The 18,243-nt window shown below is 42.5% G+C and overlaps 1 protein-coding gene across 1 annotated transcript in view; it reads right to left on the bottom strand.

Moving 5' to 3' along the window:
• Positions 1 to 18,243, bottom strand: part of arhgef28a (Rho guanine nucleotide exchange factor (GEF) 28a) — a 410,326-nt gene that overhangs the window by 295,779 nt on the left and 96,304 nt on the right. Inside the window, exons 6-8 of the mRNA XM_059644799.1 lie at positions 16,837 to 16,908; positions 11,796 to 11,985; positions 4,617 to 4,695 (exon numbers count right to left, since the gene is read on the bottom strand). Of these exons, the coding sequence (XP_059500782.1) occupies positions 4,617 to 4,695; positions 11,796 to 11,985; positions 16,837 to 16,908 (341 nt within the window). The remainder of the gene's footprint in view (positions 1 to 4,616; positions 4,696 to 11,795; positions 11,986 to 16,836; positions 16,909 to 18,243) is intronic.

Genomic DNA, 18,243 nt, shown 5'->3' with positions numbered 1-18,243 from the left:
GCTGAGGTAGAGCGCATCAATCCAGCAACTCAGTCATTTAGAAAATAAAACTCAGTATGAACTTGAATTTTTCAATAACAGTAAAAGGACCTAACTAGTCATTGTGCTCAAGGTGTAACTAAAAAAAAGTTCAGCAGAAAAAGTTACAAATTTGACAGAGTTGTGGGATAAGTCTGGTGACACAACTGGGTACGAAGAAGTAGAGCAGAGAAAAATGAAAGAGCAACTTTACGATAGAGAGGAATGGAGTTAGAAACTGAGAAGTTGACCATAAGATTGCCAGCACTGACAAGATATTGATGTCAGGATGAAAGCAGTTGGCATGAGCTTATGGGCAAGAAGTGCAAGTGGATCAGTAATGTTGTCCAAGACACTCAATTAACAGTCAACAGGCATGGTAGCTAGCCAATCAAGGGGCGGGGGGGGGGGTGGGTTTAATGAAATCATGTCAGACAGGCACTACCTTTAAAGTGCAGCTAGACATCAGCTGGAAGTCAGGGGGCACCCCAAGACTTTAAGAAAGGGGCAAATTAGTAACTGCTATGTTTAAGAGGTGGCAGGCACCTGCTCACTGACATGGATCTGCCACTGAGTGTCTGAATGGTCATGGCAACACATGCTCTGCATAGCATTCATGTATCTTTCTCATCAAATAAAAGATTAGATGTCAACACAGTGAGACAGACATCCATCACTGAGGAAGAGGAGACCCAGAGGATGCAGCGTCACGTCATTCACGTATGATCTTCATCAGCACTCGTAGTCCATGTCAGTGAGCTTTTGTGCATGTGTAGCTCTGAGCACACACTATGGTGAGCACGTAAGACACATGCCTGAACAGCTGACAGGGAAAGTAACAGACACATCCATTCACACTCAGGAGGAGTCTCCAAATCATGGAAAAGTCCATCCAGCCAGGAGTATTGTCATGTTTCTGATATGTATGCGTATGGTATGAGACAAACAATAACCATTATGGTGAACCACATCCAGCAACCACATAGCTTGTTAGAAACGCATATCAATTGTGTGCCATCCCCTCCTCCTCCAGCTGCCTGGAGCAATGACTGGATAAGAGGTGAAGACGAGTTGCCTAGAGTCATGGTCAGGTGTTCAAGCACCTCATGGGAAGATGCTCAGGGAAGGACAAGTATGCCCTAAAAAAAAAGAGAGGAATATTTGGCCAGAGATTCTTGGTGTTTTTTTATAATACAAGTTAGGATGGAGAGCAGGACCTCATTTCCGGTGAGGGCTGTGACACTAATACCTCATGAGCCAATAAATGCAAACATTTAAAGCTCAAGGCCTAAGGCATAGGTTAACTACCATGGCCATCATAAGCCACAGAGCAGCAAAGTCAGAAGCCTACTCTTACATCAGTTGACAGCATGGACAGTTCGTTGTAACAGTTTATGTAAGCACACAATGAAGTCTATCTAGCTGCACTTCGATTTCACTGGGTATTAGTTTGCAGCTCAATGTTAATCTTGTTTCATATGATCAATGAAATCTGATATCCTGCACCACAAAGTAAGTCCTTTACTAGTTGCTATAGTATGGAGTCACGTACAGTTCAATTGCACTTTATTGGAAATTCTACACTGAGTTAGCTAATGTCATGGTGTGATGGCTTGACTGGTCCCTTGGAATAGTAAGGATATTCGAGTAAAGCACAGTGTTAGGGAAGGTAGAACATTTTTTTTTGCACCGGATTCTTCTATGCGTATTAGTTCCCCATGCATACACTTCTTTGCGCCTTGCCTGTAATCTCTCAGGTACATCATCACAGTTCACCTGGTCAGTAGCATCTCCAAATCTGCTTCTGCTGAACTGGTGCCAAGTACTACATTTATTTGCATCTCTCATGTTCCCAATCACAACTGCTTTAACAGAAGGCCATGCTTTCTGATGCCTACACACCAAGATCTAGAATTCCCTGCCAATAACTCTCTACTTCTATACCTCAATTTCCTTGTTAATATGCTTCTTGAAACTGCTCTCTGATGAACCTTTTGATCAATTGTCGTTGTATTACCTTAATACAGTTTAGAAACTTACCATGTTTTATAAAGCTTCTCTGTATAGCCTTGGGACACTTTCTTATGCTAAAGGTAGTGGTGGTGTTGTTGCATTTTACTGTTTCACTACATCTTCCACCACCATATCTACTCAGGGTCTAGCTCAAGAGCTGAAGACACTCACATATTTAGGATTGTATGGCTCTGACAGGGGAAGTTATATCTTTGGGGAGAGGTCCAAACAGTCAATGGGATTTGTTTGTCTTATCCTCTCATTGGCTTATTCAATGTATTGGGCCATAAAGTAGTTGACATTAGTCCCAAGAGCACTGAGGCACAGCCAAATTTTGTTGTTGCCAAATTGGTTGTAATAGATGGTTCTCATGGAGGTATCCATTATCATTAAAATTCATTATGGCCTGAATTGGGAGATGGTAGACGTAAACTTCAGTTACATATCTGTTCACATTAAAGAGGATTTCATGAACCTAAAGAACATACCTTGGAATTCAACCCCAAATCCCCAAGTGTTACAGCACATCCAAAAGCTGCAATTTACTAAGACACTAAAAGATAATAAAATGTGAGGCTGGATGAACATACAGGCCAAGCAGCATCTCAGGAGCACAATAAGTGTGCTCCTGAGATGCTGCTTGGCCTGCTGTGTTCATCCAGCCTCACATTTTATTATCTTGGAATCTCCAGCATCTGCAGTTCCCATTATCTCTCATTTACTAAGACATTCCCAATTTCCTCCCAATATTGTGCAAATTCAAATCAATTCAACTTTGTTCCAAAAGGACAGCATAAACAATGTAACAAACAGTAACAGCACACAGCAGGTCAGTATCAGGGCAAGGAAAGTACGTACATTAAGTATGAGCCTCCATTTACTCTGAAAAAGGGCTAAAGTAATGGACATTATACAACAATAGACAACACTTTTCAGAGTATGAGAAATCTCAAGTGATAATTTGTCAAATTCAAGGAACTTACAAATAAGTTCTCTTAATATGTAAGTTTTCCCAAGTTCCCACAATCCAAAATAGAATTTTAACATTAAATTACAGTGTTTCTGTATTTTAAATGTCAATTAATTGGACATCAGTCTTTAAAATGATATCAACATACCTTGTTAGAAGATAACAAGGTGTAAAGCTGGATGAATACAGCAGGTCAGGTAGCATCAGAGCAGCAGAAAAGCTGGCATTTCGGGTCTGGACCCTTCTTCAGAAATGGGGGAAGGGGAAGGGGACTCAAGTAAATACAAAGAAGGGAGGTAATGATGGAAGGTGGACAGAGGAGCAGATAAATGGAGAGGAGATGGACAGATCTAGGAGGTGCGGATGGAACCAGTAAAGGTGAGCGTAGGTAGGGAGTTATTTTGGGGACTGGTCAGTGAGGTGGGAGGAGCAGATTGCTGGGAGAAAAGATAGGTAAGTCGAGGAGTCGGGGATGAGCTGGGCTGGTCTTGGGAGGAGGTTGGGAGAGGGGAGATTTTGAAGCTTGTGAAGTCCACATTGATACCATTGGGCTGCAGGGTTCCCAAGCGGAATGTGAGTTGCTGTTCCTCCAGCCTTTTGGTGGCATTGTTGTGGGACTGCAGGAGGCCCAGGATAGACATGTTGTCTCAGGAGTGGGATGGGGAGTTCACGTGGTCGCGACTGGGAAGTGTAGTCATGTGTTACGAACCTAATGTAGGTGCTCCACAAAGCGGTCTCCAAGCCTCGACTTGGCCTCATTAATGTAAAGAAGGCCACATCGGGAACAGCGGTTACAATATACCTCATTCGCGGATGTGCAGGCAAAGATCTTCTAATGTGGAAGGTTTTCCTGAAGTCTGGGACTGGGTGAGGTGTAGGGGTAGATGTAGCACTTCCTGTGGTTGTAGGGAAAAGTACTGGGGGCGGTGGGGTGAGTGCGGCAAGTGGGGAGTGTGGTGCGGACGAGGGAGTCACTGAGAGAGCGGCCCATCCGAAAGGCAGGTAAGGGTGGGGAGGAAAAAATGTCAGATTGCAGGTGGTGGAAGGGGCAGAAGATGATGCGTTGAATCTGAAGGTTGGTGGGGTGATACGGGAGGATGAGGGAAGTTCTGTCTTTGTTGTTATTGCGGGGGGGTTGTGAGGGCTGAGTTGTGCGAAACACAAGAGATGCGGTTGAGGGCATTTTTGACCACTTGGGGGGAAATTGCACCCCCTCAACCTCCAGATTCAACACATCATCCTTTGACTCCTTGACTTGTCTGTCTTCCCTCCCACCAGCCCACCCATCCCTCCCAAGTGACCAACCCTCATCCCAACTCCATACATATACTCAGCTTTACTGACTCCATCCCTGCCTCCCTGACCTGTCCATCTTCTCGCCACCTATCTGCTCCTCTATCCACCTTCCATCATTGCCTCTTGTCTTGGTCTCTCTCTGTCTCACACTATTTATTTCAGAGCCCCTTTCCCCTCTCCCATTTCTAAAGAAGGCGGCAGATCTGAAACACCAGCTTTCCTGCTGCTCTGATGCTGCCTGGCCTGCTGTGTTCATCAAGCTCTACACCTTGTTATCTCAGAATCCAGCATCTGCAGTTCCGACTATCTCTCAACATACCTTGTTCTTCTTTTACTTCACTATGGTCTTCCCCTGTACAGAGGTGATTCAACTTCAGTTCATCCATGTTTGCATTTCCCTGGAAGAAAATACAAAGCATTAATTATTTTATTCCAAAATTCATGCTTTAAGCAAAATTTCAGCCAAAATTTTGACATTTGTACATTGGGCCTAAATTATCACTGTAAAGCCCAACAGGATGTTAAGATGTATAAAAATGTTGTTATTCATTCTAAGCTTGTAAGACTGTGAAACATAATTTCTAATGCACTCTGTGGTCAGCTTCTTCAGTTTTGAATTGGCCTAGAGCAGAATATAAGCTTTGAATTGAGAGTTTTTAAAACTTCCACCGTGTATTGTACCTGCTCCAACTTGTTATTTACACAAATTCCAAGTTACTAACACTATCTGCACATGCTTTGTTTATAATATTTTGCTGTAGCAACACAAAAGCAAAATACTGCCTATGTGAAATTTAAAAAGTGGTAGGAATACTTAGCAGGTCATAAAGTTATACAGCATGGAAGCAGAACCTGCAGTCCAATTTGTCTGTGCTGACCAGATACCCTAAACTGATGTAGTCCCATTTGCAGATTTGGCCCGTATCCCTCTGAATTCTTCCTATTCCTGCAGCCATCCAGATGCCTTTTAAATATTGTAATTATTGCAGCTTCCACAGCTTCCTCCGGCAGCTTTTTCCATATATGCACAACTTTTGCCATGAAAAAGTTGCCCCTTAGGCTCCTTTTAAATCTTTCCCCTCTCACCTTAAACCTGTGCCCTCTAATTTTGGACTCCCCTGCCCTGGGGAAAAGACCTTGGCTATTCACCCTATCCATGTCCCTCATGATTCTATAAACCTCTAGGGTCATCCTTCAGTCTCTGACAGTCAGGTGGTATCTACGGACAAAGAAACAGTTAACAGTTCAAATCAATGACCTTTCATTGGAAATGGTACAACAGCATTGTTCTGGCAGAGCAGTATACAAGAAAAATAATATGGACAATTGTAACTGATGCAAGAAAGGTGGGAAAGAATGTCATTAATTTGGTAACATTCTTCAGTATGTACCCAAGACTAACTTCCAAATCAGTACATTTTCAGTGCAACTAAGAAAGAAACATGATATAATTCAGTTTCAGAAACTGATAAATAGCAGATAATTATCGAGAAAAGAAGAACAATTGTAAATTAACATTACCTACATTTGTAAACCATCTTTAATGCAGAAATAATTGTCCATGGGTTTTGTAGGAACACAATATAGACAAAAATTAACAGTAAACTTTAAAAGCAACAATTAGTTTGGTTGACTTAAAGCATGCTCACATTTATGTTTTATTAAAAGGTCTTAATTTTCAAGGGTTATACAATGCAGACAGGAAAGTGGAGATGAGGCACCAACCAGGTCAGCCATGATCCTACGGACAGATGGATCCAGCTCAAAGGGCCAAATAGCCTACTGCTGCAAGGCTTATGTTTCAATGTAAAAAGTACACAGAGAAAGAGAGACAGAGTGCAACAGAGGTAGCGAGACAGTTAGAGTGATGGAAAGGTTTGGTAAGGGAATTCCAGGGGCTAGTGCTTGTATCATCTCTTAACACCAAGTGAAGGAGGGAATGCATAAGAACAGAATTGAAGGACTGCAGAATTCTGGGAGGGACACAGACCTGAAGAAGATACCGCATTGGGGAGGAATAAGCCATTGGAAAGGTTTGAACACAAGAATGATGAATATTAAGTGGTACAGTGGCACTGTTGCCCCCTCCCCCCACCCACCCCGGACCAAGAGACCCAGGTTCAATTTCCACCTACTTCAGGGATGTGAAATAACATGGGTTAATTAGAAAATTAACAAATGTAGATTAGTCATCACAGAGGTGACTATATTGAAGTACAGCCACCAGATTTTGTAGTTTTGTTGGATCCTGATACAGCTTTGGGCTCGAATCTGCACTCCATTTTTGAAGAAGTAGATATCCACCTTGCATAATCAAGTGGAATCTTGAAAGATTAGTGGAGCAAATGAATAAGTGTTTTCAAGATACCACTTTCTTTTTCACTGTCCATTGACCCACAGATCTGTGGAGATGCTGAGACCAAGACCATGGAGTGGCAGTGCCAAAGAGGTCCGCACACTGCTCCCCATCTGTTTTGACAGAATATCCTTGAAATAAAATTTGACTGAATGGTTTAATTGTTATTTCATATTGGATAAAGATGGTAAAGGACGCAAGAAGGTTTTGCAAGAATTCTCAGAGTGGAGGAATGAACTCACTGGAATCACAGAATTAATTTGTCCCTCACATCACTTGCTGCAAGATGTTGGAGTGACCCCAATACATCTGCTATCTCACTTGCTCTCTGGTCATCCAGGGAGAAATTCTCACATTCCAATCACTTAACCTACACTATCAACATCCTTTCTCTCCCTGCACTTCACCCACCCCCCAACAATTGTATAAATGCTGCTCCCACCACACTTCACACCAGCTCTGATAAAGAGTCATCTAGGCTCGAAATGCTAGCTTACCCTCTCTCCATGGACACTGCCCATCCCACTGTCATTTTCAGCATCTTTTGATTTCAGTGCTCTTTGTGGACAATTGTCAAAATCAGTGCAGAAGGGGTTAAACTTATCAGCCCCAGTAACAGGACATTGATAGCCTGAATAATAGATGTGTAATGTAGATTAGGAGATATGACTAATTTGCCCTGCAACAAACGAAAACAGCCCAATAACAAAGAAAAACTGACTTTGAAACAAAAACATTCTTGCAGGAGGCTGCAGACGTGACTAGATGAATGTAAGCTGCTTGCTTACTTCCCTGTAAATAGATTCAAGAAACTGACTTGTGGCCTCCACATCCCATGTTTTGGGTTTGGATTCCAAAAGTAGCCCTGCTTACCTGTTGCCTTCTTACAAATTCAGCAATTGCTGATGCTCTTTGCCAAGGCTGCTGTTGCTACTCTCTTCATCTTCCAAATGGAGCAAACGCTAACAGCAACCATTAAATGCAGATAATAGTTACTGAAGATAATCAAGTGAGAATATCAAAAGGAAGTGATCTAAAAGCTGGAAACTCGTCTGGCAATCCACACAGAAAACATGATCCAATTGTTTACAGCTGAGTGCAATTTTACATTGAAGTTAAAGTGGCTCCAAGTGACCAATCCCACTAGACTTTACTAGTTAGTCCAGTACTAGACAGATTGTATCACCTTTTGGTTAATATGGTTAAATGCATCTTACAGCTGCAAATTACATGTATTCATGAGACTTCTGTCTCTGTCAGATGAAAGAGAGGAGGTAGTAGTGTAGTTGTAATCATGGACAAGAGGCAATACACTGGCAACACTGCTAAAGCACTTTAGCTCAAAATTAGCCACACTTTCACCCTGATTTAACCTGATGTGATCTTTTGCCACAATTGATTAAAAACAATATTTTATCTCTAAAAGTGTGTTTCTTTGCTCATTTCTCATGCATTGTAATAATGGGTAGACATAAATCAGTATGAATCAACTCTAACCTAATCCAAAAGCTGCAAATTACAAACTTAATTTATGGTCACGCAATGTCTAATGGTATTAATTCAGTACAGTAAAATAATTGTACTGAAAGTATACTGTGTTGCTTGATGTTAAGAAATTGTTTGCTAAATGAAGTTTTCAACAACAGTTATGACATTCTATGAATACTGAAAAAATAATATGTCAACTGGACATTGATCAGGATAAACCAGGCATTTTAGATTCACTCAAATTTGTTTACTGATAGAGACTATTTCTAATCTCAGCAATTTAATGCCTTCTGCCAAGAAGTGACTCATTTTGGAAGTCAATGGAAAATATATTGTTTTCCCATTTGCTTATTTGTAGTGGAAGAAAATGGAATCAAGCAGAGAGAGACTAAAAAAAGCTCTGTGAACCGAGTTAGAAATCACTCAAACATTAACTCTCAGATGGTCTGGCAGCAACTGTGAAGAAAAAAAATCAGAGTTAATATTTTGGGTCCGGTGACCCTTCCTCAGAACTGATGGTAGCTGGGAAAATGTCAGTTTATATACAGAAAATAGGGAAGGGGAAATGGGGTGGGGAGTAAGCGATAGGATAGAGCCTGAGGAGACACAAGAGCAGTTGAATAGACAAAGAAGTTGATAATGATCTGTGCAGGAGGGTGAATCGTTATTAATGGGGTCTGTAAGTGACTAACAATTCGCCTGGACCATCTCTGATACCTCCCTCTCTTTCCTGGACCTCTCTGACTCCATCTCTGGTGATCACCTCAAAACTGATGTCTATTTCAAGCCCACTGACTCCCACAGCTACCTAGACTAGACCTCCTCTCACCCATCTTCCTGCAAGAATGCCATCTCCTACTTCCAATTCCTCCGCCTCTGTCGCATCTGCTCCCAAGATAGTGCGTTCCACTCCTGAACATCCAAGATGTCCTCTTAGTTCTTAGTTCAAAGACTGAAACTTGCTCCCTTCGATGGTCAAAAATGCTCCCAACCACATCTCTTATGTTTCCCGCACCTCTGCACTCACATCCCCTCCCCCAACAAAAGCAAAGACAGAATATCCCTTGTCCTCACATAATACCCCACTAATTTCCATATCCAATATATCATTCTCCACAAACTTCCGCCACCTACAATCTGAGCCCACGCCAAAAATATATTTCCCTCCCCACGCCTATCTGCCTTTCATAGGGACCATGCTCTCCGCAACTCCCTCATCCGCTCCATACTCCCCACTAGCCCCACCACCCCCAGCACCTTTCCCTGCAACCACTGGAGGTGCTACACCTGCCCCTGCACCTCCCCTCTCACCTCCATTCAAGGAACCAAACAAGCCTTCCACATTAGACAGAGGTTTACCTGCATATCCCTCAATGCATCCATGGCTCCCAATGAGGCCTCCTCTACACTGGGGAGACCAAGCAGAGGCTTGGAGACCACTTTGTAGAAGCACCTACATGCTTTTCACAGCAAAAGACAATACCTTCTGGTTGCAAACCATTTCAACTCCCTCTCCCACTCCCTGGGTGACATGTCCATTCTGGGCCTCCTCCAGTGTCATAATGATGCTAGTGGAGGAGCAGCACCTCATTTTCTGCCTTGGAAGCCTACAGCCCAAATGGTCTAAATGTGGACTTTACCAGTTCCAAACCCAGCCTCATCCCATGACCAACCTTCCCTGTCATCTCCACCTCCTTGACCTGACACAACCTGTCCATCTTCTCTCCCACCTATCCGTCCCCCCCAGCTCACTGACCAATCCCCACCACTCCCTACCTGCACTCGCCTATTACCGTCCCACCTATCATCCCCAGCCCAACCCCTCCTCTCTCTATTTATTTCTGAGCTCCCTTCCCCCTCCACATTTCTGAAGAGTGCCAACCTGAAATGTTAACTTTCCTACTTCTTTGAAGCTGCCTAGCCTACTGTGTTACAGGTAGTGTGTAATGGCAGGCTATGTTATAACAAGGTCTGGTGCGTGCGTAGCGGGGTGTAGAACATGGGAGAGTTTAGGCCCTAACAATTTCAAACTCGATATTGAGTCCAGAGGGCTGCAGGATCCCCAAGCGGAAAATTAAGTATTGTTCTTCCAGCTTGCACTGAGCTTCACTGGAACACAGCCAGAGGCAGAGGTGTTAGCCAGGGAACAGAATGGTGGGTTAAAGTGGCAGGCAATGGGTAGCTCAGGGTCTTATGTGCAGCAGAACGTAGATGTTCTGTGAGACAGCCACCCAGTCTATGCTTTATTTCCCCAATGTAGAGAAGACCCCATTGGAGGTGAAGGAAGAGTGGACCAGGGAGGCAGACAAGGGACAGGAGTGGAATATATGTCTGGTGGTGGCATCTTGCTGGAGATGGCAGAAATGGCATCTGATGATCCTCTGGATGTGGATGCTGGTGGGATGGTACATAAGGACAAGGGGAACCCTATTGCTGTTGCGGGAGGGAAAAGAAGGGGTGAGGGACCGTTCCCTTTGGCATTCCCACTCTTTCTTCACCCTGAACACACCCCTACAGGCACTTTCCCCTGCAAATGGCAAAGGTGCAACACCTGCCCATTTATGTCCTCCCCCCACCCCTACTATCCAAGGGCCTAAACATACCTTCCAGGTGAAGCAACACTTCACCTGCACTTACCAGAATCTAGTCTACTGCATTTGCTGCTCACAAGTATAGTCTCCCCTAAATTGGGGAAACGAAGTATAGACTGTGTGACCACTTTGCAGGACATCTATCTCCTGGTCACAAAAAAGACTCTGAACTATCTACTGCCTGCCACTTTAACACAGCACCCTGTTCCCTGGCCAGCATTTCTCTCTCTGGCTTGTTGCTGTTCCAGTGAAGCTCAATGCAAACATAAAGAACAACCCCTCATTTTCCGCTGGAGATCCTGCAGTCCTCTGGACTCAATATCGAGTTCAACAATTTTAGGGCCTAAACTCTCCCATGTCCTAGTCCCCTACCGCACACACCCAACCTTGTTATCACACAGTCTGCCATTACACACTACCTATCATTAGTCACTCACAGTCCCCATAAAACAATTCATTCTCCCAGCCAGATTTTTATCACCTCCTTTGTATATCCAACTGTTCTTCTCTCTTCGGGCTCTATCCTATTGTTTATTTCCTATCCCAACCCCCTTTCTATTTTTTGCTTTTAAACCAGCATTTTCCCAGCTACCATCAGTTCTGAGGAAGGGGCACTGGACCCTAAACGTTAACTCTGATTTTTTTTCTTCACAGATTCTGCCAGACCTACTGAGCTTTTACAGCAACTTCTGTTTTTGCTCCTGATTTACAGCATCTGCAGTTCTTTCAGTTTTTATTACCTCTCAGATAAATGATGTACCACAAAGTATAATCATTATGCTGTCACAATCATAATCTCCTTCTACGCTCTATAATCAAATCAATTGATCAAATATTTTTGTCCTTAATACATATTTCAGGGTTATTTTAAAAATAGAAATACTGTTGTGTTTGAGCTGTTCAAAACAAAATGACAGCAATATATCTGAATGCTAACCTATGCTTTATTCTCTAAATACAGAAATCCAACCTTACACTGAGCATTATTTGTGTATGTCTATCACTATTGAGGATACACCAGAACACTTATGCACTCTATTGCAGGAAGATTTTATCATCTTACCGTATTCTCCAAGTTAGTATCATGTATATATCCCCGCAGCAGCAGAATATCTGACTCCAGCGAATGCCTTATCTTGTTATCCACAGTCAGTATAGGTGTGTTTGGTCTACTTCGGCACTTCTGTAGTATGTGGCTGTCACCATAAGTCTTTGAGATTCCAACTGATGGTGTGACTTGGGAATTCTCAATACTAAGAAAGCAAAAAAGAGGAACAAAACATGTTTCAATGTACCCCTCCTTTGCAACAGCTTTCAAATCATGGCTGGTCATTTCGTGGAGAGAGATAATGGGAACTGCAGATGCTGGAGAATCTGAGATAACAAAGTGTGGAGCTGGATGAACACAGCAGGCCAAGCAGCATCTTGGGAGCAGAAAAGCTGATGTTTCGGGCCTGAAGGATCTAGGCCCAAAACGTCAGCTTTTGAGCTCCGAAGATGCTGCTTGGCCTGCTGTGTTCATCCTGGTCATTTCGTGGACGCAGCTCCACTTACCTGCCCGCTCACTGCAACCCTAAATTCCTTTACTGCTCAAAAATCTAGCTATCTTTGCCTCAAAAACATTCAATGAGGTAGCTTCTGCTTTTTCATTAGACAGTGAATTCCACAGGTTCACAACCATTTGGGAGGACAAGTTCTTTCTCAAATCAATCCTAAATCTGCTCCCCCTTATTTTGAGGCTATGCACCCTAATTCTAGTTTCAAAAGCCAGTGGAAACAACTTCCCTGCTTCTATCTTATCAAGCTTCATAGTCAAGAAAAGTACTTCCAAGATGATGTCACCAGTGTAATGTAGGAAAACACTGCAGGTAATTTTTGCAGAGCATAGTCTCACAAATAGAAAGGAGTTAACCTGGTTTTTTTCTGCAATGTTCATTGAGAGATACATGTTGGGTAATACACTTGCTCCTTCACCATAAATTTGCACACGACACCTACCCAAAGCAGCACACAGCCTCAGTTAAATGTGTCAGATGAGAATATATGGTCTCGCATCCGGGTTACTAAGAGTACTACTGCTAAGCCAAGGTTGATGTCGACAAAGCTTTGCAGAAATACTGCACATTGTAATCAAGAAGTGATCATTTTTGTTTCATTCATTCATATATTTAATATTATTTTTGGTTTTGATAAGTAATTCTTATCATTGATTCACAATATATTGGCATCACTGGATAGGCCAGTGTTTATTGCTATCCACAAATGATTTGGAAGAGATGATGGTGAGCTGACTTCTGAAACCACTGTAGTCCATTTTGCGTAGGTACAACCACAGTGCCGTTAGGGAGGGCTTGCCACGACTTTGATGCAGCAACATTGGAAGTTCTGAAGGACACAGTTCCATGTCAGGATGGGAAGTGGTTTAGAAATGTGCTTCCGAAGCAGTATGGTGAGTTGCTGCACTACATCTTATAGATGGTACGCGACAATATAACACTGGTACAGGGAGTGAATCTTGAGAAATGAGATGCCCATGACATAGGGTGCTTTATCATGAATGATATCAAGGTTCTTGAGTACTGTTGGAGCAGTACTCACCCATCACACTTTTGACTTATGCTTTGTCAATACTGGGATAGGGTTCGGTGGTCAGGAAATGAGTTCTTTGCAGCAAACTTTAGGTACATTTAAGTCGTCATTGGATAAGCATATGGACGTACATGGAATAGTGTAGGTTAGAAGGGCTTGAGATCGGTATGACAGGTCGGCACAATATCGAGGGCCGAAGGGCCTGTACTGTGCTGTAATGTTATATGTTCTATGTTCTAGAACTACATGCTCATGTATCAGAGATAATAGGAACTGCAGTTGCGGGAAAATCCGAGATAACAACGTGTGAAGCTGGATGAACACAGCAGGCCAAGCAGCATCTTAGGAGCAGGAAAGCTGACGTTTTGGGCTGAGAACCTTCATCAGAAAAAGGGAAGGGGAAGAGGGTTCTGAAATAAATAGGGAGAGAGGGGGAGGCAGATCGAAGATGGATAGAGGAGAAGATAGGTGGAGAGGAGACAGACAGGTCAAAGAGGTGGGGATGGAGCCAGTAAAGGTGAGTGTAGGTGGGAAGGTATGGAGGAGATAGGTCAGTCCAGGGAGGACGGGCAGGTCAAGGGAGCAGGATGAGGTGAGTAGATAGGAAATGGGGGTGTGACTTCAGGTAGGAGGAGGGCATAGGTGAGAGGAAGAACAGGTCAAGGAGGCAGGGACGACCTGGGCTGGTTTTGGGATGTAGTGGGGGAAGGGGAGATTTTGAAGCTTGTGCAGTCCACATTGATACCAATGGGTTGCAGGGTTCCCAAGCGGAATATGAGTTGCTGTTCCTGCAACCTTCGGGTGGCATCATTGTGGCACTGCAGGAGGCCCAGGATAGGCATGTCGTCTGAGGAATGGGAGGGGGAGTTGAAATGGTTCGCAACTGGGAGGTGCAGCTGTTTATTGCGAACTGAGTTTAGGTGTTCTGCACATCTTTGGACTGTGGGAGGAAACCGGAGCACCTGGAGGAAACCCACGCAGACACGGAGAGAATGTGCAAACTCCATACTGACAGTCACCCGAGGCTGGAATTGAACCCGGGTCCCTGACGCTGTGAAACTGCAGTGCTAACCAGTACTCATATGTTAGTAATAGATCAGCAATAGATAGTTCAGAGGGTATGTAAGGATCTAAAGTGCCCCTTGAAATGCCACGGCATACAGGATGACAGGTCAAGTTTTTTTTATAATTCATTCATGGGATGTGCACATCTCTGGTTAGGCCAGCGTTTATTGCCCATCCCTAATTGCTCAGAAGGCAGTTAAGAGTCAATTACATTGCTGTGAGCTTGGAGTCACATATCAGCCAGACCATGTAAGGGCAGCACCCTAAAGGACATCAATGAATTAGATGGGTTCTTCCTGACAATCAGCAATGGCTTTGTGCTCAAAACAAGCCTGTGAATAGCAGATTTCATTGAGCTCAAATTCCATCATCTACAATGGACAGATATGAACAGAGGTCCCCAGAACATTACCTAGGTCTCTCGGTAAAAAGGCAGTACAGTGGCTCAGTGGTTAGCACTGCAGTCTCACAGCACCAGGGACCCGGGTTCGATTCCAGCCTCGGGCGACTGTCTGTGTGGAGTTTGCACATTCTCCCTGTGTCTGCGTGGGTTTCCTCCAGGTGCTCCGGTTTTCTACCACAGTTCAAAGATGTGCAAGCTAGGTGGATTGGCCATGCTAAATTGCCCATAGTGATCAGGGGGATGGGTCTGGGTGGGATGCTTCAAGGGGCGGTGTGGACTTGTTAGGCCAAAGGGCCTGTTTCCACGCTGTAGGGAATCTAATCTAATAATACCACTAAACCATTGTCTTCCTTATAAGATGATAATTCCAGAAATACAGCACACTTGTAATGGAAAACTAAAAGCATCTCAGTAACAATCTTGAAGAAACCAAAAGAAAGTTCAAATTAGGACAAAGATGAATTCATAGCACATAAGTATGCCATTTTGACTTTATTGTCTGAAAATGAAAAATTAACCTGCACCATCAAGATGGAATTACATTTACAGCTGATGGAAAAAAAAACACTTGGGTTGTGGTATTAACTGAAACCTTCTTTGCCAACTTAGAAGGGCATAAGAAAAAGTTGTGTTCATGAAAAGGTGTTCAAATCCTGTGGATCCTACTTATACATACTTGTCATCAGTTAAGCTAAGCTTCTTTTTAAACACACTATATGTATGTAAATGAAAGGGTTATTTGTACAATCTGCAAAAACCTGCTTGTTCGAAGTTTATGATAAGCACTGATTGATTCTGAACACCATTTTAGAAATCCTTCAGTGCGGTAAAGCTTGCTTTCTTCCAAGTCCCTTTGTTATACCCAATTTTCGGACTAAGCAAAGCCAGCACTCTATGATTGGTAATATTCAGTTCCAAGAGTTGTTAAGTTGCAATGTTCAATTCTGCCCAGAATAAGAGTGGGACTTATTGTAAGGCTTTCACTGGGTCACTTGGGTCAATTCAGACATCACTGAAGAACAATTCAATAGCTTGCAGATGGGGTCTGAAGATCAATACAGTTCTGGCAGCATCTGCGATCAAAAATCAGAATTAATATTTCAGGTCCAGTGAGGAAGGATCACCGGACCCGAAATGTGAACTCTGATCTTTCTTCACAGATGCTGCCAGATCTTCTAGGTTTTTCCCAGCAACTTCTGTTTTTGTTCTTGATTTACAGCATCCATAGTTTTTTCGGCTTTTACTGAAGATCAGTAAATGTGTAAAGGAGAACGTGATTCCACCATATTACAAGTACTAATCTTTAGCTGTACTGCAGAAAAGGCAAATGAACTTTGTGCATTTTGTGCAGTTGGGAATTGGTCAGGGAAATCTCAGAGCAGTCAAACAACTTTTGTTACTGAGGCTCAGGGAACTCCTACCAGAACAGCTCTAGAAGAAGAAATGAGTTGTTGGGCTATATTTCTGAAAAGGCAATTGAGCTTGTACAATTGGGGAACCAGTGAGAAGTCAAAACAGCTGGATGTCTTTGTACTGTTAGTATTCAGACCATATTCCAAGAGATATTAGACAGCTACAATGTTTCACTTAGAACTTAGGAAACATCCTGGAAATTGAAACGGCTCCTAAGAAGCCGAGTGCCACTAATAGGTCAGTATTACTTAGAGTGGGTCTGCTTGAAGCAGTTAAGCAAATAGATACCAGGCAAAATATAGTAAAGCTTTAGGGTTTATGAAGCCAGCTATCGTCAAAAAGATGGAACAAAAATAAAGTTGCTGGGAAAGCTAAGCAGGTCTGGCAGCATCTGTGATGAAAATAATAGAGTTAACATTTCAGGTCCAGTGACCCTTCCTCAGAACAGACATGAGAAGAACACACAAACTCCACACAGACAGTCACTCGAGGCTGGAACTGAACCTGGGTCCCTGGTGCTGTGAGGCAGCAATGCTAATCACTGCACCACCATACCATCCCAAGTACTGTGTGGTTACAATTGTTCCTGAGTTTTCTATTTAAAATATATATTTAATATTAGGAAATGATGTACCAGACTGTATTGTTTTTCCACCATCTGAAAAGGAGTGCCCCAATTCCAAGTAGCTTCTTCCAGTACAAATATCTGCCAATTGAGCAAAAGATTGGTTCAAGCAGTACTCATACGTCAGTAATAGATCAGCAATAGATAGTTCAGAGGGCATATAAACACCTAAAGAATCCATTGAAATGCTACAGCATACAGGACAACAGATCACATTTTTTTTCTAATTCATTCACAGAATGTGCACATCTCTGATTAGGCCTAACACCTCTTGGTACTGAATGAGCTGTAAATATTACCAGTCATAGATTGTTGGCTTTGCTTAGTCCAAAAATTGGATATAACAAGAGGATCTGGAAGAAAGCAAGCTTTATCACAGTGAAGGTTTTTCTAAAATGCTGTTAAAAATCAACCAGTACTTATCATAAACTTCTAACAAGCATGATTTTGCAGATTGTACAGGTAACCCTTTCATTTACATATCCTTCTGACTGAGGGTCACCGGACCCAAAACATTAACTCTGATTTTTTCTTCACTGATGCTACCAGACTTGCTGAGCTTTTCCAGCAACTTTATTTTTATTCCTGATTTACAGCATCAACAGTTATTTTAGTTTTTATCGAAAAGATGGAGTCATGCAATTAACAAGTACTGGAGGGTAGTTTGTGGATGTCTGGACCAAGGAAAGGAGTGTAATTGATTAGAACAGGAGCAGTTCTTGAAGAATTTCAAGATTAGATTGGCAAAATGAAGAACTAATCTGTTGTGAACTTTTAAGAAGATTTGATGATCCACAGTATTATTAACAACTGACAGTAGGTGCCGAGAAATCCATGGGATCTGTCCTGATCACCTTTTCAATTTCATATATGCTGTAATGTGCTTCATCATAGTATGTTACCCATGTTACCATATGTTAATTATGGGTGTTAGAAAAAATTTGTATATATATTGTCAATTAGACTAAGGTTCTCAATTGCACTGTAAAGTCTGGTCATTTGTGGAATCTTGTGGGTTTAGACTCTTGATAGGTGCCCTGAATCTCATCTTTTATCAACTTTAAAAATAAAAATTTATTGGTCTCCAATCAGATTGCAACAAATTGATTATCTTGTCCAGGGTCATCAAATTGTATGGGCAATAATATTGCCAGAATGTGGTCAGGACCAATAGCCTTCACAGAATCCAGTACCTTCAGTGTTTCTTGATAAAGTGAAATGAAAGTTTCCGTAATTTTAGAGGTTGCTTTTTAATTAGAGTTAGATAACTATTGCTGAGTTTATCCTTGAGGCAAAGCTTGAGGCTGAGAAGACAACGCTGTCCATGCTGATACAGGAAATGAACCCATACTCTAGATGTCATTGTGCATCACAAACCAGTTTCCAGATAACTAAGCTGATCATTTCTTTAACATG

The sequence above is a fragment of the Stegostoma tigrinum genome, chromosome 3 (genome assembly GCF_030684315.1).
Source record: "Stegostoma tigrinum isolate sSteTig4 chromosome 3, sSteTig4.hap1, whole genome shotgun sequence".
Lineage (NCBI taxonomy): Eukaryota > Metazoa > Chordata > Chondrichthyes > Orectolobiformes > Stegostomatidae > Stegostoma > Stegostoma tigrinum.
This window is presented reverse-complemented; position numbering and strand designations above follow the sequence as displayed.